The 27,697-nt window shown below is 35.4% G+C and overlaps 1 protein-coding gene across 1 annotated transcript; it reads left to right on the top strand.

Annotated features, from left to right (window-relative positions):
• Nucleotides 1-3: 3 nt before the first annotated feature.
• LOC142986693 (sodium-dependent proline transporter-like) lies at nt 4-26,457 on the top strand. The gene is made up of 11 exons (XM_076135288.1): nt 4-1,469; nt 2,102-2,205; nt 3,289-3,406; nt 3,890-4,062; nt 5,640-5,821; nt 7,181-7,295; nt 7,691-7,822; nt 11,553-11,879; nt 12,062-12,181; nt 23,616-23,840; nt 26,299-26,457. The coding sequence occupies exons 2-11, from the start codon at nt 2,149-2,151 to the stop codon at nt 26,455-26,457; spliced, it is 1,608 nt and encodes a 535-aa protein (XP_075991403.1). The 5' UTR covers nt 4-1,469; nt 2,102-2,148.
• The last annotated feature ends 1,240 nt before the right edge of the window (nt 26,458-27,697 follow it).

The raw sequence follows: 27,697 nt of genomic DNA on the forward strand, positions 1-27,697 counted from the left end.
CAATTCTTATTAGTTTAATTGGAATTTGCTTAAGTGGTTATCGTTGTAAATCTACTTTTAGTATTATGGTTAAATAAAGAATGTTTCATACTGCACTTACTAAAGTTAAGACTTTGCGGTTTTGCGTACGAGTATGTTTCTTCTGGATAAGTATTGGTTAGCATAATAAGTGGGATATTGACAGCATTGTTACGCATTTGATGTTACTTTATTATTACAATTGTATTTTTTATGGAACTGGTACTTAATATATTTATGTTATATAAAATATGAATAAATAAATAGATTAAACGTATTTTAGTAGAATCCTGGATTATGAAAGTGAACAATAAATAGACTACGTTGTTTAAACTGTCATGATATTCCCAGAGTTTGTTGTTATGGTCCACTATGCAGTTGCTTTTTATAGAGTACTGTTTCACTGTTTCCAAATGTTACTGGACAACATCCAACAGTAAAAAGCTATTTGTAGTTAGTATATTTATGTAGCTATGTCACGGCGTGTCACGCTGCGGTATGCATGTAACGGACAACACGACAACTAATCGCAAAAGTTAAAAATGACATCGAATGTTTTTCATCGGTTAACGAAAAAATATTGCGGGGTGAATTGCTATAACCAGCAAAAGCTAGGATACCTTCCGGACTAGTATTAAATTTTTTATTTAACCCCGATGAAAAAGAGTTTATATACTTACCTAATCGTTGTCTTGAAATAATGGTGCAAAATGCTGAAACGCCCGGTTTCTGAGGCACATTTAACGGTAGTTTATCTATCTAGACTCTCATGTTTATATGAGTTTAACCGCTATTTAATAGATAAACTACCGCTAAATGTACCTCAGAAACCGGGGGTAAGTGACTCAATTTATACCATCAATGAAATTCCTTGTGAAAAATTACGTATGTGCTCAGTATACCTATTATATTATATTTTCAATCAAGCGAGAATTATATCTAAGAATTAAACACAAAGAACGGATTATGTTAATAAGCAATTATAGCTATATGTTGAATATGTTGATATAATAATATTTTGCCATTATTATGTGGGACTATAATTGCAAATGGTGAAAAGTGGGTGTATTTCATACACCTCTATTTAAACCGCCAGGTATAACAACTGTTATGATATGAATATAAATAATGTATGAACGTATTTTTTGTATCTATAATATAATATGTAACATAATGAATAAACGAAAAATATAACTTACCTACACTAGTTTTGCAAAACGTACGAAGGTTTAATAATACGTACCACTGAGTATTATAGAATTATAAATGACTCGACGTCAAATTGACAGCATTTGACAGACACGTAGCAAAATAGGGGCAACAATATTTTTTAGATATTATTTTAATTTTACCAAATACGGATAAACAGTGACACTGAATTTTATCAGTTATCAATAAATCATTCATTTTGGCTTCAGATACAAAAAGTTCTAAGAGTGTTTTAGTTATAAGTAAGTAAATAAAGCGTTTATTTTAAAAGTTGCAGTAGTTTTTTGCCTTGTCTTCGGATACCCGATTTTCATGGGGGAGAAATCGCGGGTTAAGTGGTGTGATCCCACTTAAAAAACATCCCGGTAGCCACCATCTGATACGAGGGTGGAAAAGCCCTGGGACAGAATGAGGAACCTTCGAAGAAAAGGTTGAGTTGATTGAAAACACAACAACAGATGAATGCTATCTCCAAATTGCATAAATATAATGTTTGTGAATGATTATAAGCTAATTCAATAAATTTCATCCAGCACGCGTGATTTTAACCTGTACTTTGTCAAACCTGACCTCAGTTCGACCATAATCTTAATACAGACTACTACAAGTTTAGGAACAACCCTTACGAGTACTTTGCTTACAAATATTTTTAATTATTTGTTCTGTTGTTTGATCTACAAAAGAATATGTTCCTTTGCTAGAGCCATCTCTTTATCTGACGTCACTTGAATCATTTGCAATAGATGGACACTGAGCCAATAATTATTGTTATGATTTTTGACTCTACCACAAAAGTTGTCATATAGCGTAACTTAGCTGAATCAAAAACTGTTTCGTATACCGAGCATTTATTTAATTATTTTCTTAATTTCAGACGTTTACTTTAAATCCGAATTGTAAGTGTAAAAGTACAAATTAAATATGTTACCTACAGTGGTTGATATATCGTCTAGCACTCTTATCATAGGGGAGAAGGTGGTAAGTGAATCTCCTAAATTTTAGTTATTTATTTTAAACTGCTTGTACAGTTAGCTCCAAAAGTAACTGCATATTTTAACAAAACCAAGTAACTGATCAAAATCAAGTTAAATGAGTTAGAATTAATCATTTCAATCAATGGCAAATGTTTTCCATGGAATAATGTGCAAACTTCAGAATATAGAGTTTCAAAAGATTGACTATGATCAGCTACTTTAGGAGCTGATTATACATGCAGCCCGTAAGGCGATTTTTAAAGAAAAGTGGTTTAGTTTTCTCAGCAGTGGGACAGACAAACAAGCTAAGAAAAAAAAATCTTCAGTTTTCTAATTAGCGTCATTGGAATCTGATGCCGTAATGAGAGTGATATGAAAAAGTCCATGTCCACTTTTAATCTACTGAAGGGATATTGCAACCACAGCGAAGTATTTTTTAGCAAAACAAAAAAGAAACCATAGCGTTGGGTGACGTTCTTTTACTTTTGTGACGACTTGTTGCTACGAGTAGCTGTTGAATGTTCTCTCCACGTTCGTAACCGCATGGCATGGCAACCCGGTAACAAAAGAGACGAATTTCGTTATCGGATATCTCTTAGAACAATGCTTTACAAATAATAACTACGGTTTGAATGCACTATTGAAATGCCAATACAGACCCAATACAACCTGTATAACTATAAGCCAACAGTGCGGTCGAAATATACTTCGCGTCGAAGTATTTCGTGGCTAATAAATATCCGACAGCGGCTGTTGCATTGATACAAAAACCTGAACCTGACCTAGAAAATAACTGGAAAATTCGATGCCCTGACGTTTTCAATTTGTTTTCTCATCATTCGTGTGGTATCCAGCTAACCTTGACTTTATACAAAGCTTTTACGTTCAATTCAAAGCACGGTCAATGTCAAATTTGAGTTCGCAAACGTAGATTGGCTGTGCGCGACCCGTTTTTGTGGTGAAAACAAATACAAAGCCTGTCTCGCTACTCTAGGGATTTTAATTCTACCCGATGCAGATGGACGAACAGTTTCACATGTTGCTCAATAATATCTACCTATAACTTGACTAACCTCTTTATTTCCAGGAATTTGGTAGAGATAGTCATTTTCGGTGGAAAAGTATTAAGCAATTTTTAGACGTCGGAACCACGATGTCATCGACCGCTTTTAATTTCGATATATTTGCAAGGTTATCTAATAAAGGTATTTGTTTATTTTACTTAAGAACTAATAGACATTATAGATCTTACTCGTCCCAAAAAATACTATGGAGTGATGCAACTCGCTAGTATTTTTTGCTTTCCACCGCTGTGTGAGAAGTGAGCATAATAAAAACAGGTTTATTTTGTAATATTCTGTCATTACCTCTTAAACCTAGTTACATTATTCTAAAGTTCTATGCTCAATGTTATGGGAATCCAGATTTTTGATAAAAAGAGATAGAGGCATAGGTATAGAAGCTTAATTGTAGGAACGTACTTGAATACGCATATATGCACTGTACGTGCATATATTTTCCATACCATATGGTAACGAAAACGGTTCCTCTGTCCAAAAAGTCCACGATTTTGGAATATTTGGATGACAATTTGCATGACGCGAGTTGCCATCTGTTTTTTGCCTTCCAAATGTTGGAGATTTTGAACAATAGTAACGCAACAGTTAAAAATATTTTACTTCTTTCAGTGAGGTTACTAGACTTCTTGATAATGGAATCTACCATTGGACTGTCATATATTTGTATGGACAGCTTTCTAAAACTGTACACTAGAAGATTGGATTGTGATAGATATTTAAATCCACTTCTCAGAGGAGTAAGCTATGGACAGTTTCTACATACGGGCTATTTTTCAATTATTGTGAGTATACTTTCTAGTTTAACTACTTTATGATAGAAGTTAATGCTGTCGAGAGCTAAATCCCTCAAATTGCAAACATCACAGTGTAAAGTTACATACAAAAATGTTCTAGGTACAGCACTTCAGGTGGAATCGGAAACTTGCCACTTCAAATATATTGACACAATATTTCGTTCACGTTGTATATACACGAACATAGTACATGTTAGGAGGCTTGTTTCGAGCTATGCAGTTAACGGTGGCCTATATAATAGATTTGACACAATAAGCTTATTCATGGCATGCCTGTGCGGACCAGACACGATCCGATTCAGACGGGGTTATGGATGGTTATACATCGTGTCTATCGATAATGTCTACACTTCCGTTGAGACATGCACCACGCTATATAAATGTAGATATATGTATAGAATGATATTTCGTATCACGATATTGGCTGTGTACTGCTATATCGTTAAATTGAAATAGGACTTGGGATCCTCCCTTGTCTATTGAAATTTTTAGTTGAATTGATGGTAGTTAGAGGTGCCTCCTGCTATTAATTTCTTCTTACACTTCTTCTATTCACAAATAAGTAAACTTCAAAAGAACTGCATACATATCATGAAAAGGTATTACAAAATAGTCGCATTTGCAGCTTTATAAACTCAAAGTCGTGTTATAAAGAAATGGGAAGAGAGCATTTTTTTACCCGTTTCTGTCACTTTGACAAGGAACTCCTGAACGAGGGAGGGATTTACAAAGAAACAGAAATTTATGAAAATAAATATTTTTTTCTAAATTACATTTTAAAACGCAATAAATATATTCTAAATCTATGAACGCAGAATGAAATAGATAAATGTTCCTGATTACGGCTGACATTTGCCATCGATAGAGCCTATTTAGAATCGAAGCGTGAAGAGCAATCAATGACCGATCTCTTCAATTGAAGCGTTTCGTTTTAAATTGGTGCCTGATTGTGTGTCAGGTCAGTTTGCTTATGCGGTTGCCGTACATACACGCACAAAGGGGGTATTTTTAGATCACTTTGTTCTACTGTTTTAATTAAATGAATTTACATTTTATCTAGTAGGCTTGTGTTGGTAGAGATGCATGGTCGATACATTCATTTATTGGAGTTTGCATTTTGACAAAATGTTGCGTATTTACGACATATAAAGCTGAAAACTCTCTATACTATTTATATGCATAGATTGTGAATGTATATTTTGTAGGTACAAAAGCTCGAACGCATACAGATCTCACTATGAATCATCCTTTCTACGAAATTTTCTCTAAGGTCCAAACAGGCTGTCTATGTTGAAATGAATCGGACTATTAATATTTAAAGACTATGTTAAAACATGTTGTTAGAATGATGTTTGACTAGAATCATCTGAAAAGTATCTCAACAAAGACAGTACAGATTAGATTTTATCATCTTCGCTCAGTTAGAGTAAAGAAAATAAATACATCCTACCTATATTCTATAGTATTCTCACGACCAATGATCACTGTGATAATAAACCAAGGTTTATCGTAGTCCCAACTTCATTTATAAATGAAGGTAGTATTGAATGAAAACTTAATTCTAGCACGGTGCCTTTATAGCTGACACGGTGCGGTTCCTCCCATCAGGGTTAAAAAACGTACCGAATTGGGCGATCTGCATGAACCAGGGCAATAACACCTGTGTACCGACGAAGGACATACTCGTGAGCTGTAATAATAACGAAACTACGGTATTTAGTGACACGTCTGCATTTCATTATTATACGTGAGTATTAAGTTTTTAAAGACAGGTTTGTAATTTTTGCATCAGTAACAAACTTAGCGACTGCCGTATTGACTGATTTATTTAAGTCGTATGTGATGACTATAATATACCTATATAATATATACCTAGTTTTTGAAACCGGTGATATAATTAAACCATAACAGAGTGTGATATTCAATAGAAGTAAAAATAAATCTGTTTCAAACCACGGTCATTTATTTAGAGAAACTTATTCTCCTCATAATATGCTTTAAAACAACACGCCAAATGACTACATAGTAAACAAGGCAGAAATTCACTACACGAACGACGCATTTTTCGGGTTTTTGTGCAATGATTACTACTATAATATTTATACATGCATAAGGCAGAATCTAAAGAGTATTTTTTATGGGACGTCCCTCTACACGTACAAAAGATAACATAAAGAAAATAAAAACGCCCGTATGCAAGGTGCGCGGCGGTTCAAGAGGCTCTCTAAATCATCTTAAGCACCTACATGTAGCTTAACTTGTAAATAATCATGAGCTGAAATCTGTTTGGATTTTTGCCCTAAAAGGAAGACATTGTATTAGATTCCTCGAATCCAATAAGGATCAGTAATTCACCGTTTGAAAGCTTTTTTTAAGTATCAATAATATATTATCTCTCTGAATGTCAATGTCAAATCAGTAAAAATACGGTAATTTCAAGGCATCTAGGTAACGGAGAAGCAAAAGAAAAACATTTTCTTTTCGTCGAATTTCAAGTAATTTTTAATGAGCATTCAGCTACGTCTCTTGACTCCATTATGACAATTTATTTCTCACCTCTGCATACGTTATTGCCAAACAATTACTTTTTCTTTTATTTCATTCTTTATATCTTTTAACAACAACATTTACGAAAACACATTCCTTATTCAATTACCTTTAGTTGTGTTATTTAAAATATAAAATTAAATAATAAAGTAAATTTTGCAAAACAAAACACGTCATAGATTATGCGCGAATAAAACCTTTCATAAAAAAAATACTATTTAGGACAGGTTAACATTGAAAGTAAAATGTCTTTGATAAAGAAAACGTCTTCTTACAACAGAACGTTGTTGTATCTTTGCTGAGTTTCTTTACTAATGTGAAAGTGTAGAAATTAATTGGAATTGACAGAGGACACTTGCTAAAAATATGCAAACGCCTGACCGTCTTCTTTGATGCAAGTTGAAGTATTTACTTTAAACAATGAGAGCCTGCAGTCACATTAATAAATCGTGTAACACGTGTTTACATGTAGATTAGTGTTAAGAAGTTAGGACCCACCAAATTATATCCTGCATGTGTAAGTAAACATAATTATGTAAATATTTATTTAATCTTTCAGACACTATTTCTCCAATGAAAATCGAGGTTCTGGAACATCAAGATTATTTGTAGCAGCAATAATTTGGATTCTTGTATTTTTTTTAGCATCAGTAACCGAAGAAACGATAGTAAAGGTACCTACACCACCTAAAAATATTTTACTAGATCTTTAAGCTAGGCGTCTACTAGACTTGCTCGAAACTAGGAACAGAAGATAGGAAGCCAATGTATTGCACATTTCGAGAAATGTCTGAGGTAATACAGCACTATTCTCTAAATATCGATTTCCATTTCTCCCAATTAGTAAGCCTGCCTTTGGTAGACGGACAGATTATTATATTCCTGAATAGAATTCTGATTGCTGTCACTGTATAAATACAGTACCACTGTTATTAATATCTAACCGTAATTATAATATTGATTAATATAATGCGCTTGAAATTACATGAAACCAACACTACTTATTTCGAAAGGGTAAATAATTCTAAATTGCTTTGACAATAACGGTTATAATTTGTCCCGTTTTCAGATATTTAAACTCTGTCACGGGTACAAGGTAACCACAACTCTAGTCACACTTTTTTGCTTGATGGTGTCCCGAAATAAGGAAACGTGGGACGCTTTTACAGACATCGTCGATGTTACAACAGACTCTTCATGGGTGAGTTTATATAAACTGCATAATATGTAACCACACAAACTACTAGTAAGCTAACTCTGTTATATTTTTTCATTATTGCTGCCATCGTCTATTCAGTGTGTGATATACTTAAATAGAGCATAAAGATTGATTACTTTGACACTGGCTATTTGTAGAATACCTAGTTACGGCGTTACAACGATACTTTGTTGTTGAAGACCGATATCGCCAGCCCCTCTGCGCTTTTAAAAATCTTTTGTTTTGAAATCCCCATGAGATCATAAATGAATCCGACCATAGCCAGCGATCGCAAAATAACAGCTTACGGAATATAGTCGATTTAAATTATGTTGACTGAGTGGGCGTTAAGCCGGTATTCTAAGTAATAAAGCAAAATAAAATTTTCCGTAAATAAGTTGCCGTAGAATGCCGTGAATATTCTAGCTAAAAGCTAAAAATAACAAGCGGCGATGTTTCCCTTTTATAGGGTGTTACTCTACATTATCTTTTGAACTCGATTAAGTACGAGTATAAGAGCGACACATACGTTAGGTTTATTTTAAAAGGAAATTGAAGGCGCTAAGTACTCGTAAATATTTTAATATGCGTAGGATATAGACGTTTTAACGTAATTTGAGGTTTTCTTTTTGACAGGTTTTATCTTTTCACTCAAATAAAGGCGACATGTTGCTCTCTCCGCCATCTTAGAGATCCGTACGATCAAAAAATTCTCCAAATATAAAACTGCGTACAGTGTTCTAAAAATTAAAACTAACTTCCAATCAATAAAAAGATTGTTCCTATTCCAATATTAATCGATGCAAATTTACTTACAAAAAAAATATATATTATAATAACAAAATATTTAGGTGAACTTCTCCTAGAATTTACGAAGATTACGGTTAAGTGTTGAACCCTGTTCTCCTTCTGTGACTGCGGGTTGAGAGACCAAGTTATACTGGTGTGTTCCATTAATATAGGTACTGGAATAAAGTTAAGCTGGGCTCTATTCAGTGTGAACATGTCTGTCGTCTCTTGACACCGAAATATCTTCCTAACACATTTGGTCTTGCAGTCTAAAGGTCAATTAAGCTTCAGAAATATTCCGAGCTAGTCTTTGTAGCAATATACAATGCGCTTTAATAAAGACGACAATAATTAACTTGCTGCTATTCCTTTGACGGGCACTGCACCTTCTCTTAACGTAAAATAAATTGAATTAATTTTATACTGTTACACTATGTTTGTCATGTGTAGTCTCAAAGTATAAAAAGGAACTATTTTTATTTATGCAACTCAGCTCCCTCTAGTAGTATAAATAATTTTGCCGTCCAAATTCTTATTAAATTGTACTTTTATGAGATTTCCAAAAGGGCACAACACACATTACAGAGATTTAAGACATGATATGCTCTTGTCCAAATTGCATATTCAATCAAAAACAATGGTTTGTATTATGAATAGATATGTTGTACGATGTACTTCAATGAAGCATAATATATGTATTGTGTACTCAACCAATTGATTACTGTTACGGCCGCATTGAATTTGATTGAGTGTCAATTGATCAAGCCTCGTTCTCGGAACACAAGTGTCAGTAATGAATCTCTAGGTACTCATATGACGGTGCATGTTATTGGCTCTGCAACGACGCAATTCTGAAGCTAAACTATCATAACGTTACAGGTCCTAGAATCCTAAGAGCTAATTTCATAGGTCATAAATAATGACAGAAACTGCTGGATAAACTGATAGCAAAAAATAAGCCGTGTAATACTTATTCTTATTACACAAATATTTGGTTCGGCAAGTGTTAGGTTCGGCAATATTTATCGAACAACAAAACCGACTCACTTGTTCGGCTCGTGCCGGTTGTATCCATCTGTAGATATTCGGTCTTTCCCCCCTGGCTAAGCCAATCCAGAAGGAACAAAATTAGGCCTTAAAATAGTATCATATCCAAAGCCAGAAATAGTCGCCAATCGAACAAAAGTTTTCATATGAAACTTTTGTGTGTACATGCAGCTTTTAAAAGTTTGAGCCAGTTAAATTTGGAAATATCATTTCAATACCCGTCAATATTCATAAAAATATTTTAGGTTTCCTAATATTGTACTGGTATTGATCGTAGATATTATTCACTGACACTGATTGACACTAGAATTTCTGTGAGATAAACTCTGGACATGGAATTTTCATTAATTATTATTAACCTTATTTTAATAGCCATTACGTAGATTTATCTCGAAATAGAAATTCTTAACTGACGGAGCCGACACTAACATTATCAATACAAAATAACATTTAGAATAAATCTCATTAAAGAGTAAGGATTACTTTCTTAGACACCTCTATTTGTGATTGGTAAAAAATACCCGGCGATGGAAAAGAGCAGGTATGTTGGGGAGAGACTTTTGCCCAACAATTCCTGGATGCCCTGTGTAGCCTCGAGCCTCATGTGTAGACCAGTCTAATATAACATACTTTTATATTATTAGGCATTAAACTGACCTGCAAGTTACCACGCGATTTTCTATAGTCGGTGCTACCTACTAGGAGAAAAATAGTTCTTGCAAAATACGCTAGGAACCGATCAGCTGGCTTACTCCTTAGACTCAAATTCGATTCCAATCGTACGGATTCGAGTTTATGTCAAAATCGAACGAAAAAATCCAAAACAGCATGTAATATGAAGCTGATGTCAGATGAAAATAATCTTAATGAAACAACCAAATTAGTGTCATTCAAAAAAATGCGTGATGAGTTTCAATAGTAGTAGGAAATTGCGCACTGGACTGAAGATTCTAACAAGAAAACATTCACTCAATATGCAAACCTTGATGTAAGTGAAATGTTACCTCCACATGTTCATGCATGATCGATAGATTTAAGGTCAACAGATTCAGCAAGCCACTCCAAAACTATCGCTCTCGTGGAACTCGTTAATTACCAGTTCCGCAGAAACTGCGCGTACAATACCTTGTTTAAACATGAAATGTTGATCGAACTTCAGTCGATGAGGAATAACTGCGCGATGCACTATTTTGTTATTTGAAATTGATATTCAGCTTCCGTCTGTTTACACAGTTCGATGAAACTCCACCGTGCACTTGAACTAGCGGTATGAACTATTACCGTTTTCAATGTTACACAACACTTTAGAACAATATTCAACCAATCGATGACCCTGAATAGTGCAATTGTTTCAGCAGATTGGCTATCTAGCGGCTGTGTTTCTAGTTACTAGCGAGTGCTTGCAAATTGATATTACTTTGTTTTCGGCCAATACCTAACACTATATATCCTGCAAATACATTATTCAAACGTTTTTTGTAAACACATTTTTCTGAGCCACTGAATAGTGAGTCTATTCTGATAGGTATTTTTTTGTACAATTTAGATTACATATTAATATGTTATATTAATGTCCGAGAAAAAAAATATGCCTTAAGTGAGTGTCGTCACTTTGAAACAACATCTTAGTAGAATACTAGATGTCTTAATTGCTCAACCCATTTAATATAAAACAAGTCCACATTATTACAAAGTACAAAAATACATTTGAGCTTAACTCGTTACCCTGTTTGTGATCGTAATACTTTTAGGAAATTTGAATCGAATCCTCGGATTTCGAAGATCGTGGACGAGATCTTGGTCCTGCACTGGGAGACACATAAGCGGCTTATGAGTAAAAGTTTTTACTAGAAACTGCCCCTATACATAAATATTTATACTCAAATATTTGTTTCAGGATTTATCTCTGCAGTTGGTCTGCTACACATATGGAATTGGTTTTTTGGGCATTTATGATTTCGGCGGAATGTCCCCTTTTACTATGATTGACACTACATCTGTAATATTCTTGATTTCGTTTACAATATTATCGTTTTTGAGATCATGGATACTAAGGATATTATATTTATCAATGAAACGATGCGTGGTTGTTGATGAAAGTATTATAACTACGCACTGCCTTTTCTATTCAGTGTTGCCGTTAACTACAGATTTTATGCAAGCACAAAAATTATACGTTCTTTTTTTATTTGGGAATCTGACGATAACGCTAATGTCGTTTGAGGTAAGTTCTATAAATGAATACTATTATTTTGTATTTTCGGGAGCAGACAGAAGTTAGCATTTTAAAATGATAATTCTTAACGATTGCTATTTTTTATGACGTTTTATCAAAAATTCGGCCATATTATTTCACATGAAGAATGTAAAAATAAGTCTTTTGAATGGATTTATATCTGATTACAGACATTTATGGTGGCGACGATGTCTAAGTTTTTACATTACGAGTTTAAGAACGTGAAGCAGATTTATATTGTAGGCATGGTTTGTGCCACCGGTTACGCTCTCAACGCGTTGTTTCTCACTGTAAGTAGTTCTGTATTTCTGATTCGATATCTTCAAGTCACTTTAAAACAAAGCTCACAAAGCGCGATTCTGTACAGTCGGTACTGTCGAGTATCGCTTGACATTTTAAATGTACTGCCCGAATATTTCCTACGACACCCGTCAGAGGCGTTCATCAGATTTTCATACAAAATTTTTCGATGACAGGTCGGTTGTCGATAATCGATAGTAGTAGAGAATCGAGCTACAGATTAAATTATCTTCGAATGTCAAGCGTTTCACACTCATAAAATGTAGTCATAGTTTTGCTATTCCGGAGTCAGTGTGTTTTTGTTTTAATGACTCTTGGGTTCTGATTGAACTCTTGCCAGCGGACTTGAGCATTCAGTATTATTATGAATCGTAATAATATTTCGATTGAATTGTCCGTAATTTAAGAATGAATTAACCATTATAAAATCATCGAGAAAACAACTGTATATCATTGTCACACAGTTGTAAACTAAAGACTAATATCCTAGATTGGTCCTTTGGGTAGACAGAGACCAAAGAAAGCTGCTTACTCCGATCCTTAAAAACTTCTTTCGCTTCATTCATTTTCTATACAAAATATTTAGTTTTAACACTTTCAATCTCACATCTAAGACGCTTAACACTTATTTCCTAAACCGAGATCACGGTAACCGCTCGAGCGGTTTGCTATTCGTATGAAATTCCCTACTGCAGAGCACACTAATCAGCTTCGCAACGGTATCGCCTCGGGACAAGCTTACGGAGGAACCGCAGGCGGCGCGTGGTCAACTCGACGCAGCTGACGTAAGCGCCATGTTGCCTTGCTGAAAGGACTGCTAGCTCCTTAAGTAGAGTTGACAACGTATTACGATCCGTTTTCGAATGCATATTATTATCGCACTTATAAACATACGTCGCCACAACTTCAATTAGACTTAACACTTAAGTTCTAGAATTATTTATTTTGAGAATGCAGAAAGTTATGTAGTATTTTAAAAGTTCTTAACGATTGTAATTTTTTATGGTTTGTCAAATACGCAGTCATAATAATATGAAGAATCTAAAACATTTTTATTTGATAACAGACATTTACCATACCATGTATTTTTTTACTTATTAGTATGAAAATAATATCCTCTATTTAATTTTTAAAACACAAAGTGCATTTAGTTTTTTGTACTCTTAATAAGACCTGATAAATAATTTGTTCGTCGATTCTGATAAAAGTTGTATATTGAGTTACAGCACTAATGTATTATTAGTGCGATATTATAGCATTTAAAATAATTCATATTTATTATAAAAACATAAAAGGTAAAAGGTAATGATACTGTACAAGTCTTACTATAGCAAGCGTTCATTCTGACTAGTTTTTGGGTTAAATGTAACGCAGCAATTAAAAATGGATAGTATTTTGTTCACAATTTGAATGGACTTGAAAGTTAGTAAAACAAAAATTTATGAATCAACGACTAAACTACATTCGTAAAGGTTTACAAATAACTACAATGAATATGTTTCGCTTTTAAAACTAAAACTAGTAGGCAACGAATCCCGTTCTCTGTAACTTTACAACATAAAAATCCCATTGCTGTTTTCACAATTAAAAATATTCCTTTGAGAGTGGAAGCTGCAACTGATTTAAATACAGTAACGCCGGAACTACCTAACACGATGCGCTACAAGCACTAATAACTTAAATCGGATCGACGGCAACCATTAGCACTGAAAAATCCAATGAGACTAAATGTAACTTGAAATTCTTTAGGAACACATTCTACTTTCAAGGAAAATCTATTTTCAGTTCTCTCAGTGGCAAAGATGATTAAGTAGAACAAACACCTGTCCGCACTAATCATGTATATTCATACAGTCAATCTTGACGCAACATCAATAAATACAATGTCGTATATTAAAACTATCTGAGGCTCATTAATATGTACGTTGTTTGTTTCATGAATGAAACATTAGCTTATTATGTATGCATGATTATGCTTAATGATTTATTCACGATAAACTACTTCATTGAGTTAGTTGATCCGACGGTAATATACGAATAAAAGCTTTGACGGGTAATGGATGAGTATGTTACGGTGCCCGCGGTTAGTCAGCGTTGAAACGTTTTAATATTCGTAATTGTCTGCGTTTTATTTTCTCCCAACTTCCGCTGCTGGCTTCAAAAGCAATGTATCAGGTTTTTAATGGAATATTCAATTAAAATTGCGAAAAGTGCACGCCTCCCTTAATAACGATAAAGCCTTCAATCATTTTGTAGGTCGCTATTTGTAAAAGCTGGAATCTGTATCTTTTACCCGTGTACCGTGGATGGTTATCTCTAGGCATTTCAATTTTGTGTTCTAATACGTGGACTATGAAATGTCTTCTATAAAACATACTTCCGCCGTGTAATTAAATAATATCTCGACTTTGCAATTTATCTTATGCAATTGTAATGTTTGTTGTGTTATACTATCTCGTATTAAACAGAGACATTATCTGAACGTACTTATTTGTTTTTAAAAGTTCTCCGCATTTCATAACTCGTAATAAACTTTTTTAACTCTCTTATTATCCATATAAAAAGCATTTCTGCGCTAACGGTCTATTTTATGAGAAACCTTTTACCAAGTATGTTTGGTTTGTTCTTTGATACGGTGCAAACACTTTAGTTACCCTTTTAAGCTAGTTCAGGAAATGTTTTTTAACTCTGCCGGGGTTCCTAGTTTCTGTAAACAAATATTTACCTTTCCATATCATACTCGTACATAATATATTCATGGTAACATGAGTACTGAGTCCTCGTAAATATCAGGGATTTCAGTTTATTTAGCCAGTTATATGCAGATGAAAATAGGTCAAATTATTTTTATAAAAACATTTTTATTTTGTGTGGCACTACGGTTTTTAGAGTCTATTTTTATTACGAAACATACTATTTTAATTGTCACGCAGAAAGGGTTGAGGTAAAAAGGATAGATAGCTAGCACGCGGAATATTTCGCAGGTCATTTCCTTTAAACAACTCGACTGGTATAAAACATTCAGCGGTTGTACAAAAAATTCATTGACCCCGCTCGCGAGCCGAGATCGAATATCTAACGCGCAGTGCCTTCTTAACAAGATTTCCTCGTACGACCCCTTTTGGTTTACACACATGACCTGGTACGAGTCAGGAAAATGTCAAATAAATTTACGATTCATTTATAATTGCACTTTTTAAATTGTTTCAGTGATAGTAATTAAACCAATTAAAAATTTACCTCAGCTAATACAGCAAAAATAGGAAGAGCACTAGGTTGGCAGCGTCATGCATATGCCCGATTAGCTCTAGCTAGAGCAGACTAAAAATACACATTTGCTGCTCTGGAAATCTGCTTCCTGCTGTTAGTATTTGACATTAACACGGTTATTAGATTTGGGAATGTACATTGTGTTTAGATGCCAGCTAATGGTTTTGTTACTTTGGCAATTGTGCTACTTAAAAGTTTATAATATAAAATATAGCTCTTCAACACTGCCGATAGCTGTAACAAGATACTCAACATTTAAGGAGCAGACTAAAAATACACATTTGCTGCTCTGGAAATCTGCTTCCTGCTGTTAGTAGTTGACATTAACACGGTTATTAGATTTGGGAATGTACATTGTGTTTAGATGCCAGCTAATGGTTTTGTTACTTTGGCAATTGTGCTACTTAAAAGTTTATAATATAAAATATAGCTCTTCAACACTGCCGATAGCTGTAACAAGATACTCAACCGACATCCCACTTCATAATTACCGCGCGTTCATTAAAACTTTATTCCTGAAGGTTAGTTCCTCAAGGCGAAGAGCTATTTTCACACTATTCCATAATTCGTTTTGCAAGTTTATTTGCATATTCAACGTGTTAAGTGTTTGGATTTGAATGCTTGATGCAACTTGAATAAACTTCATGTGTCTTCACTCAGTACTCTGGTATCAAATATAACGAGGATGGAAACTACAGAGGTGGAAACACAGCCGCTTTGAAAACATGCCAATTATTCCTAACTAATATAAGTTTTGCTGGTGTAAATTAAAGTTTTCAAATAACGAGTTCCCATAACTTTTAGAGTGTATCATGCTCTCTAAAAGTTATGTGGTTATAATGGTTGCCAGGAGAACATCGAAGCTCACTACCGTTTCATCATTATAATAGTCGTCTGTCTTAATTAGCCCAGTTCTGTATAGTTTTAATACAATTTTAAGACGCTGCCTCTGATTCTTGCAAGTTTTGTTATTACGAGGAAAATAGATATTGATTGATGAAAACTTTTCAGAATAGTTAACTTACTATTCTTTTGTGTCATCTGATATTCTAGAACGTTAAAGCTGGGGCTAGTCTTGCCATTATCATGTTCTTATGTTTTGATAAACTATCTCGTGTTAGTATTTTGTAATCTGGTGATACATGTAATACTTTCAAGTCCTAAAATTTATTGTAAAAGTCGCAAATTTTGTCCCCCGGCCTATAAAATAAAAGTTTTATATCTCCGAAATGATGAGTCCTAATTTAAGGTGACTAACGTTCTGCGTTCTACACCATATGCCTGTACCGCCTAGGGAACAGTGTGCCTAATACCCTACATATTAGTCTGATATACAAAAATTAAGTACTACGTGTTAGTATGTTGGTATCTGCATTTCAATCGAATGGGTGCTGTTAATTTTCAACTAATTGTTTGTGTGTACTCAAACAGTATGCTAATGACTTGTGCTAGTCAGTTAGCGAAGCATCAAACGACTAACTTATGCAGACAGAATACGTACATACGAATGTGCAATGTGCATTAAGAATATTAAAGGCAGATGCAATGGTTAAGGTGATTCACTAATATTGTATCATTGGGTTATTGGAACTTATATGTGTTACACAAAAAAGTGCTTGAAAAATTCGTGTTTGTTAGTTGAATTTTTGAAAAGTTAGTATTAGATACATTCTGAGAACTTTCACTAATGTCATTCGGAAATTTCAATATAAAACACTCTGAAGGTAAGTGGTAGAGACAGCGTTATTTAAACCTGTTCAGTGACATAACTGTCTAAGGTTTTTAGTCTCACCGAAACCATAAAAACTGGATTCTATTAACAAGACTTCGCTGTCTTTCTGCCACCAGGCTGTCCCACGAACCTCGATAGTTCGTCAGTTGAAAATTTCACATTTGATGTATTTTTGTACCGGCTGTAACTACTAAAATCAGATAAATTTTGACAGGGAATACCTCATGCAACAAACTTGATTATTTGGCGAGTCCAATTCACAGTCGTTCCTTTTTTATATAACGTTAACTTTAGTCATGATGCTGAATACAGTAAAGTTAGCACAAATGATTGTGCATACAGATACAATTAGTAACAATCACGTATACCTCATGTCATTGACCAATAACATAACGATTCCCGGGAATCACTTGAGCTGTCAACAAGGTGGTTTCAAAGTCTGCGTTCTACGTACTATTATACAGAGCCTTTGTGCTATTGACTTCGGGGAATACAGCATTAAGCTGTCAGGTCATTACGATCTAGTTCGAGGTACTTCTCTGTGATGCTGTTATGAGCATAGGAGTAATAGATACAATATGACGACTTATTGCAAAATGTTTAATGGTTATATGCAATATTGTGTTTCAAGGGACAGATTGTTTACAAAATGTTTGATTTTTTCTCTCTTTGGTCTCTGCTTGCTTGGATCGTAGAGGGCATGATTTTATGTATGTATGTTTTCATAAGAATTTTAATCACTGAGTGCGGTGATTTGACAACGTCTTTTTTCATCAAAATATGTATCTAGCCTGTAAGTTAATGGGGATGGACGTTTATATAAATATATTACTACTAGCAAACCCGGCGAACTCCGTTTCGCCACCAAATGGCTTCGTTTTATGTAACATTTCGTTTTGTGATTAAGAGATGAAGAAACATTTTTTTATGTTTTATATTTGAAAAGGAAAAAAATATTGCATTTCACAACAGTAATGAATTCATTTTGAATACAAAAATGAAGTGTCATTTAGTTGAACTTCTCTAAGTATATGAAAGTGAATCCAAAGTAAATACTGAATCGAAGCGTTATACGTGTCCGCAAATTATTCGAAGATTCATTGAAGTGCTCTTTGGTAAACCACATTTTTTGTTTTTTGGTCTGACGTTAACACAAACAAAGCGGATGGTTTACCAACTCGTGAACACGCAACGTATAACTGTCCATGTGAAAAACAATGATTCTCTAAATTTATCCCGCAAACACTAAGCGATTGGCCTTGCGACTTGTTAATTGTCATTGCGAACGCAAGGCGAACTGGAAATTGTAATCGTTTGAAGTCAAACGGAAGATCGGTCGGAATCATTGGTATTCGAGGAATACATACATTTTCACCTGCGTACTTTCCGTTAATGATGGTTGCCTCAATCAAATTCGACATAAGTCTTTTTACCGCAAGTCGAGTACCGTTGCAAAGTCGCGGTGGATTCAAATTACGCAATATCATAATAACTGTACCAACTTTGAGTTGCAAGTTATGTGGTGGAAATCCTGGTAACTCCAGAGAGTTCAAAAACTCCGTCGGATAATTTACTACTTCATCGAGATTTGTTATAGAATCAACGGATTTGTATGTCACCAAATCGCCTGCTATTTTTGATTGAATGGTGAAATTCAGTGCGTGTACATCATTATTCTTTGCGGCAAGAATTGCTCGTTCACTTAACCAAGCATAATTCTGATAATTCTCACTAATGTTTGGAAAAACATTTTCAATAAGAGCTAATTGAGAGTCTACAAATCGACAAAAGTCGTTGGTAAGAGTAATTAATCCAGATGTCGCATCAACTGGGACTTTTCCATTTCCAACAGCTAACAATTGTTTGGAAAATTGTGCAGCACTTTGATCATTTTGAAGTTGAACTCTCATATTAATGGTTAGCGATAATGTTTTTACGTTATTCCATAAAGGTGATGCCTTCAGGCAAGCATTCAATTCATCTGCAGGCGTTCCACGGGGAATTACTGGCAAAGTCTGCCTGAAATCGCCTGCCAACAATATCATCAAGCCGCCAAAGATGTTGTTATTTCGCCGAAGATGCTTCAGTGTCAAGTTAAGTGCTTCAAGTGATTTCTTATGTGCCATTGTGCACTCATCCCAAACAATGAGCTTGCATTGCATCAACAATTTTGCCATTGCACTGGATCGGGAAATATTGCATGTTGGAGTATCAATTGTGTTTAAATTGAGTGGCAACTTAAGCGCAGAATGTGCAGTACGACCGCCATCTAGAAGAGTCGCCGCAATTCCAGATGATGCTAACGCCAAAGCTATGTCACATCTTGATCGAATAGTGGCCAAAATCAATGAAATGACAAATGTTTTCCCTGTCCCTCCAGGTGCGTCCAGGAAGAATAGACCACCAGTATTATTGTCCACCGCTTGTATTAATGTTTCGTATACTTGTTTTTGCTGTTCATTCAGTAACGGCACATTATTTTGAACAAATTCCTGAAATGTATCAACATTGTATTGCAGCTCTCGATTTAATTCTTGGTTGAATGCATCGTGCATCGATCGATTTGGCGCAATCATTCCTACTTCAATCAGTAGCTTGTTTGCAATAGTCAAGCATTGATCCTCAATCAGAATCAATCCTTCATTGTAGATTTCATCGGTTATTTGCATGTCAGGATTATTCGTTTGAATGCGCAAACGATGCAAGATATCTTCACATATGTCGTCTTTGTATTTGTTCCATAACTGCATTGGCTGTGAAGGAAAACATGTGGTGATGATAATTGCGAACAGCGTTCGTATTTGGTACGCATTTGATGAAACAACTGAATCGGCAAGTGTTAAATCCCAATGAGAATCGTTCTCCAGCAAACCCAATAGTTGACATGCTTCTCGATATGTTTGGCATTGGTGGCCATTCACAGTTTTCAAATGCGCAAATGATTTTGGTCCACGTACATTTACCAACAGCAGTCGCAAATAAAAACATTCATCATTTCTAGGATGAACAGTATACATACGACCTAGTGCATCAGAGGAAAACACCTGTGGCCAATCTGGAACTGGGGTGCCTTGTTTGCGACGTTGGAATTTCTTTGTTGATTGATTCCAAGTGTAATACTTGGGCATTTCAACGTACATCAGCGTCGCTGCGAATGGATCTGTTTCACACATTGAAAAGAAGCTAGTCAATGTTGTCGATGGTGGTCTCTCAGCTCGTTGTGCGGCATTAGCCTCAGTGAAGTAAACTCTTTGGCCATTTTCCAAATGCACTGCTAAATGTACAACTGTGGGATATCTTTCATGAATTTGAAATGACAATAATCGCCACAGTGCTTCATTAGTACTGACGTATCTGCCCATTTGGAAGTTGCTGATTTCGTCATTCGCATTTTCCGACGCAATACCAAACACAGCCATGTCGCTGCCTTTTGTGACGTACTTGCACAAATATTTGATTGATTTGGCCGAATGACAACTCTCAACGTTTGCATGTGTTTCGAAAATTCGTGATAGCAGCGGGCAATATGGTACAATGAATTCATTTCCGATCTCAATCTCTTGATTTTGAACTTTGACTTTAATAGTTCGACCATTATCTTCTTTTGAACGCCGACGATAAACTGGATATCCATCGTGCCCTGTGACTGTTTCAGCAACTAACGGTCGCGGATATCGTTTTGTGCACTTTCCATCAGCCATGCAAGGCGATAATGGATTCAAAGCACCGCACGGTCCATGCACCATCTGCGTCGTCACAATGTCGTGTAGATGGGGATCAGTGACTGGATCAGGAATTTCAGCTGATATGATGTCATCCACTTCATTTGAATGTAATTTGTTCAGCAACCAAATTAGGATATGAGCATGCGGTAGTCCACGCTTCTGCCATTCCACCGAGTACATATAACAACGTGTGTCACCAAAAACTCGATACTTAGTAAGCACATCCATCATAACCTTGAGTTTTTGCTGAAATACTCTGGCGATTATGTCATGGCGATCTTGCGGTTTTTGTCCCGGTTCCATCTCACGTTCAATTTCCATCCACTTCGGATTGCAAGTGAACGTAATAAACAAATCCGGAGTTCCATAATTTCGCACGTACGTCATAGCGTCTTGAGCGTATTCGTGCATGTGGCGTGGGCTTCCGATATATGATGATGGAAGAATCGTCAGACGTCCAACATTCTGAACATCGCCATCTGAATGAATAGCATCACGCAAGTGTATATAGTCCTCAGATCGTAGCTTTGCCTGATTGTATCGGATGAACGCTAAACGTTCGGTCTCGACTTTGACATACATGTCGACAGCGAATTGCTGGAATAGCCGACGGCACTTCAGAATGACATTCTCCTCATGTGTACGAATCATCAAACGATACGCATAGTAATTCATTGCGCTTAGATTTTTATTCGTTGATACACCTGAAAATGCAAAATTAAATGAATTGTTAATAGAAACCAATAATAGCAATATAATTAGTGTGTGAATATTTTACCTGTAATTGGATCGACCATCTTCAACGTGATGTCGTATCCGTCTTGCCCTTGCCAATAAATGATTGGATATTGTAACGCATCGTACAAACGATGTGTCTCGTTTACACGATGCATGATATTGCTTCTTCGCTGAACGACAATGTCTCGCGATTTAGTTGGATCGCCAACAATAATTGCAGCAACATCATTAACGGTGGGTGCATTGAATCTTCGCACGTGTTCACCTGTTGGGGTACAATCCGCTCTTATGACAAATTTGTGCGTATCCGATGGCATTTGTTCCAATGCTGTTTTGAACATATTAACCACAGCGTTATTAGCGTGAAAAAATGCTTGCAACTGTTCTATAATTCGTCTCTTTAACTGTTGTGTTCCCTGTATATTGCAACGCACATTCAGCTGATCCACCATCGACGAAATAAAATATATTTGCAGAAATTGATGCGGCTCATCCGGTGATGGCACCATTGAACCATGCAAATGATATATTTGTCCTTGTATCTGTAATTGCAAACAATCATTTGTTGAAGAATACGGTGTAACTTCTGATCGTGTGATGGTGTAGTGTTTGGTGTATATGTAGTTTTTATTGTTGCAATTCATTTTGTTAGTGTGAGTGATTGGTTCTGTGTGTTGTATCTTTTACCTTGCAAGTCGGCATAAAGCCGCCTTCTCGAATGATATTAGCTCCAAAGGAAGTCATGCGAAAGCAGTTATTGTATTCAAGGATGTGTTGAAGAAAATGGTAGGAATCGTGATCACTTCCATCGAACAATTGTTTCAGTGGCTGTGGTGGTGTAAGTAATGGATCCAGTTTGACTTTTCCACTTGCGCAACACAATCCAGCCGTTTCTCTTTTAAACTTTAACGCATTACAATATCGGCATACAGTCGTCATTGGTCCAATATCTAAATTTTCATCATTACTGTAGTTCGCAGTGGGATCATATTGGAATGCCAAGCGATTGTATGATGCCAATGATCTTCGTGTGCTCACGCGCTGTCTTAATCGGGCATTTTCTCTTATTATATTTTGTCTTACTTCGCTTAAGTTCTGTGAATACACTTGTTGCTGGCTTGCATGTCTTGTGCGGCGGCCGATGTTCGCACGTCGTCCTCTAGGCATTTTGGACTATGGACAGAGTAGTGAATTTAACCTCAAATGCACGATCCACATAATTTACACAGTTTAACTTACCACCTTAAAGACAAAATGCCTGCTGTTGAAATCGAATAAAAATCTGCACAATACACGTAATTGATTTGTTGGTTTCCAATTAAAATGTTAGGAAACGAATAACTTATATTTTTTACTTTTTTGAACACAATACCGTTTTTTCACATGAAATTCTCTGTCAAACAATATATCACGCACCGGCACCATCTACAATGAGTAGCTGTCAAATAAAAATATTAAAAGAAATACGATACAAATATTGGTATGTAGTACATGCTATGTATCAGAGATGGCGCTGTATGAGAAAAATGATTTTCTCTGTTTTTTCGCCTTTCTGTTGAATTTTTTCCTGAATTTTCTTTGCTATAAACCTCGCGGAGCTCGAGACCTTTCCAACGAATCCAAAACCGTGGAAATCGGTTCGTGCGTTCTGGAGTTATAGCGTCAGGAAGGAAAACCCGACTTATTTTTATATATTACTATTTCTTTAATCAAATAAATAAATCTGTTTTTATTTTTTTTCGGTACTTAAGTTAGTTGTGTTGTTTAAATTGGTTCTGATACTTTAGTACAGAGAGCTAATTTTATTACTACGGATAAGTAACATATGCATATTCAAAAGTTAAAAGACTTGGAACTTATTAACTATCTCCCGTCAAACGTTCATTTATGTGCTCGTAACGTAGAGCTAAATATACTCCTGATTACTTCACGCGTTAGCTGAAGTTTCTATTCTTTCAGATTTTTGAAGCGTCTACTTTGAAAAAAAGTCCATTCAACATGTACATGGAAGCGAGAGGACAAGGATTATATTTGACAGCGTTATATTTGAGTGCATTGAGAACTACGATTATCATGTGGGTATACGGAGTAAAGAAATTCTCTACTGATATTCATTTTTGGCTTGGTTTCCATCCAACGAAGTTTTGGACATTAAGTTGGATGGCACTACCGATCGTGTTTATTGTAAGTATATTGTATTGTATTATTTTAAAATGTAATAGTCTTTTTTAATTGTTGTCTTAAAACCTATTTTTTTTATAACGCCTCATTAATTATTGCATCTTGCGAATCTGTCGTGCTCACTATTCGGACTATTGATAAATTTAACTAACTTTTGGACGTGATATTTGTATAAAAATATCATACAAATAATTGCCTGTTATCATCGCAAGTGCTGAAACGCAACGTTGCAGAAATGTACTGCAAAATTATTTTAGCAGACGCTTTGTCGGTTGTTTTATAAAAATCGCAGCAAAGGCATAAAATTTGAAATTCTTCTTCCTGATTTTCTTAGAACACGGCTCTCTTAAAGCGAAACGTCTTTACCTTTGTACGTTTCTTAACTTGTTTCTTTTTGAAACGGTCTTACTGCTATTGAAATATATCCATGGACTGTCTACTTATAGGGGAAACAGCGCACTAGATATTTTAACCGTCGGCAATTGTTGATTTTGCGAGAGACTGGATGTATCGTGTTCCGGTCAGTTGCTACGTTTGATCACGGGATCAAAATAGCGCGTTTTAGTGCATGCATTGATGCTTTGTCAAGTAGTTGACAAAGCATACTATGTGCTAAACAACTGCAGTTGACTGGAGTATCAGACTGAAGCGTTTGAGCGATTGCTTTGATGCTGCAGTTCTACAAGCCACTTGAACGCGGTGACTAGAGTTTGCATGTGGATTAAAACGTTCAAATGCGGTTTAAGTATACGAAAAGCTAAGCATCAGTAGGTTCCTGACTGTAAAAGTGTAGTGTATGCTTTTCCCCTTAAGAAAGGAAGTTCATTGCGAGTATTTAACTCGTATTTATCAAGCTTACGTCAGACAGCAGATGGTTTGTCGGAGAAAGAAATTGAATAAGCACATAAAATCGAACGAGTATTGTCGGCCACTGCAATGAGATCTTTTAATAGGGTCATTGTGATTTAATGTTTTACTGTAATATAAATATAAACCTGTTTAAAGAAAAGTCTAACATACATAAAAGCTACAAAGAGAGTTCAATAAACTTAAATTGAGGAATCATTGTATATTTTACCATTTTTGATAATTTTTTGTATGGACTATGGGCGGGTTACAAAAACTTTAAACAGTAGTTTTGAATTTCACAATTATTAATCACTTTAATCCCAGTTTTTCCGGAAAAGCTATTATGTATTACGTTTTACAAAATATACGTTTCGATTTAGTTTTTTCGGTGTATTTAAATTGTTTAATTGAGTTGCGCATTGGTCATTGATTGAATTAGTCATAATTTGTTTTATTCAACGCGAAACCATTAAGCTTTTAACTTTTAACCAGTTAATTAACCGTTTGGCTGAATAGCAGTCACACGGTTATGTGGTTGCGGTAACTGTGTTTAGCGTTTGTGAATTAATTAGTTTTCTATGGAACCTATTTTTGGTAATAAACTACGGTTAAAATCATAATATACTACACGAGTGTACTGACTTTAAGCTTCGAAATTACGCCAGCATACATTTTACCACGGTTTGCTGTATGTCTCAACAGGTTACATTGACTTTTGCCTCGAGCTAAGTGTATGTAAAAAAGTATGGGAGTTTTGGTTTTTGGATACGTCATCTACTGTTAATGTGCTAATCACACAATTAGGCCAGCCTTTTGGTTGAACATGACTTCTAATATTTAGTTGGTTATAAGAGGTAGATTGTATTCAAAGTATTCCTAACCTTCTTCTTAATAGATATAAGTGCACAGCATGGTTAACGGTCCTTTGTGCGTTTTACTGTATAACAGTCGCGACTTCGACTTCGCGATTCTCTACTGGGATTCTGTCGGTTTTCTAACGATTTGCTCGAAAGCAAATGTATGATACTAGATAGAGTGACGTTAGTATTGAGAGTAGAGAATCGCCTCTTTGTAGCCCCGCTATGAAGTTTTCTAAACTAAGCCAAAACGAAGAGTTCGCTTCTCAATAAATATTCAATTTTCTTATTCAATAAATAGGTACACTTCTTGCAAGTTTTCCCACAGTCTCCAACAAAAATGCATTTGATCTTTTTGTGTCATAATATTTTGAAAGACTCGTACAAAATCCTTCAAAGGAAGGCGGAAACTTTATTTCTCCATTACATTCAATATTGCACTATTCAACGTTCATAATATTTTTTAAGCCTCAAAGCGCAATCTTTCAAGTGTACTGTTTAGTATTTATTTATTGCTCTCATCAGACGTCTCAATTACAAAATTGTAGGAATAATTATTTGCAAAACATACTTTTAGTCTTTTCCTACATCTACCTTCGGTAAAGGCCCTAATGCAGCATGTTGGACGTTATACAATGGTCACCGAAAATAATTTGTTAAGTTTTTGTATAAAGTTAACTCGGAAACCCCGGGGCAGGCCACTAGTGTCTTTATAATGAAATCTTCATTTCTTTATCTTTTTTATGCGTTTTCAGGGATTTATGATTTACAGAATTTTAAGTGGTTTTGTACCTGTTATAACAACGCGAGCTATGATATGGATGGGATTTTTAGTTTTTGTTGTAACCTCAATTCAATTGAAAACTGTTGTACGATATTTAATGACAAACGTAAGTAAGACTTGGTTAATTTAGCACTGTATTTTGCGCTTAAAATGTAGTAGCATACGTAGTCGTAGTACGTACCTGTTGCAACATACAATAGCGTATTCAAGAAAAACAGTTTACGCGTACATTGTAACGCAAAATGATAACTTACTAAGTAAAGTTCACTTCTGAAAATTAGTACGAAGGTATTTTTGTGAGTTTATTAAATCCAACCCGAGCAGAAAAGGCACTGACAAAAATAACCGAAGACAGACGATTGCAAATAGAAATGCAGTTCTAGGTTTTCGTGGTTCGTTTTAAATGCCAACTTTTATTGTGAGAATCAATCTTGTGGAGCTTCTCCGACTGACCTGTGCAGTTTTACTTAGCCCCAGTTAAACTACTTCTGATTAATTTATAGGTTAGCGTTACAGGTAAAGTTTTGACAGGTTTTTTTTTTTTTAAAAGACATCTCCCGCACTAAGAATTGCTCTTGTGTCGCGGGGACTTTTACAAACATACAAACAACGGACACAAAGCACAACCAGACCCTAAACAATTATTTGTGGATCGCACAAATAATTGTCCCGTGTGGGAATCGAACCCACGACCTCCCGTTGCTGTGGTATCGGCGTGGCGACTTAAACCACTGCGCCACGGAGCCGCAAGTATTTCTTCTTTTTTTATAAGAGACAACTCACGCACTAAGTACTACACTTATATCGCAGGGACTTTTACAAACAAGTGTCACAAAGTACAACTATACCCGAAACAACTATTTGTGGACCGCACAAATATTGAGTTTTTTTCATACATTATTGGTCACTTTATAGTGTAGTAGTAGTTTTTCTGTGTGTAGTGATTAACACATTATGCCAAAGTACCAGCATTGTACTGAATAGTGGGCATCATTTTGACTTTTGACATTCTTAGAAGTAGTGATACGGGGCCTTAACCTCATGTCCATACTACAATCAAATAATTATGTGTATGTATATAATTATCTCTTTTCCCACTGCAGGGCAAGGGTCTCACCGAACGAGGGAGGGTTAAGGCTTTGAGTCCACCACGCTGGCCAACTGCGGGTTGGAGACTTTGCAATAAATGTATTTGGGCATGCAAAGTTTTATCACGATTATTCTTCACCGTTATGCAAGTGATAATTATCTCATATCACAATTCTTACATTTACAGAATCTAATAGGATTGTTCAGAGCAAACAGCCATTTTGGCCCACCAGATGCAGACGATAGGAGGCGAAGGCAATTTTATAATGAAATTACGAGGC

This window comes from Anticarsia gemmatalis, chromosome Z, assembly GCF_050436995.1.
Source record: "Anticarsia gemmatalis isolate Benzon Research Colony breed Stoneville strain chromosome Z, ilAntGemm2 primary, whole genome shotgun sequence".
Taxonomy (NCBI): Eukaryota; Metazoa; Arthropoda; class Insecta; order Lepidoptera; family Erebidae; genus Anticarsia; species Anticarsia gemmatalis.

What these genes read in the sequence shown, in the direction of transcription:
- LOC142986693 (XM_076135288.1), top strand. Translation starts at nt 2,149, where the DNA reads ATGTTACCTACAGTGGTTGATATATCGTCTAGCACTCTTATCATAGGG. An exon ending in TCAACGCGTTGTTTCTCACT is followed by an intron (nt 12,182 to 23,615) that starts GTAAGTAGTTCT and finishes CTATTCTTTCAG; the next exon opens with ATTTTTGAAGCGTCTACTTT. An exon ending in CACTACCGATCGTGTTTATT is followed by an intron (nt 23,841 to 26,298) that starts GTAAGTATATTG and finishes ATGCGTTTTCAG; the next exon opens with GGATTTATGATTTACAGAAT.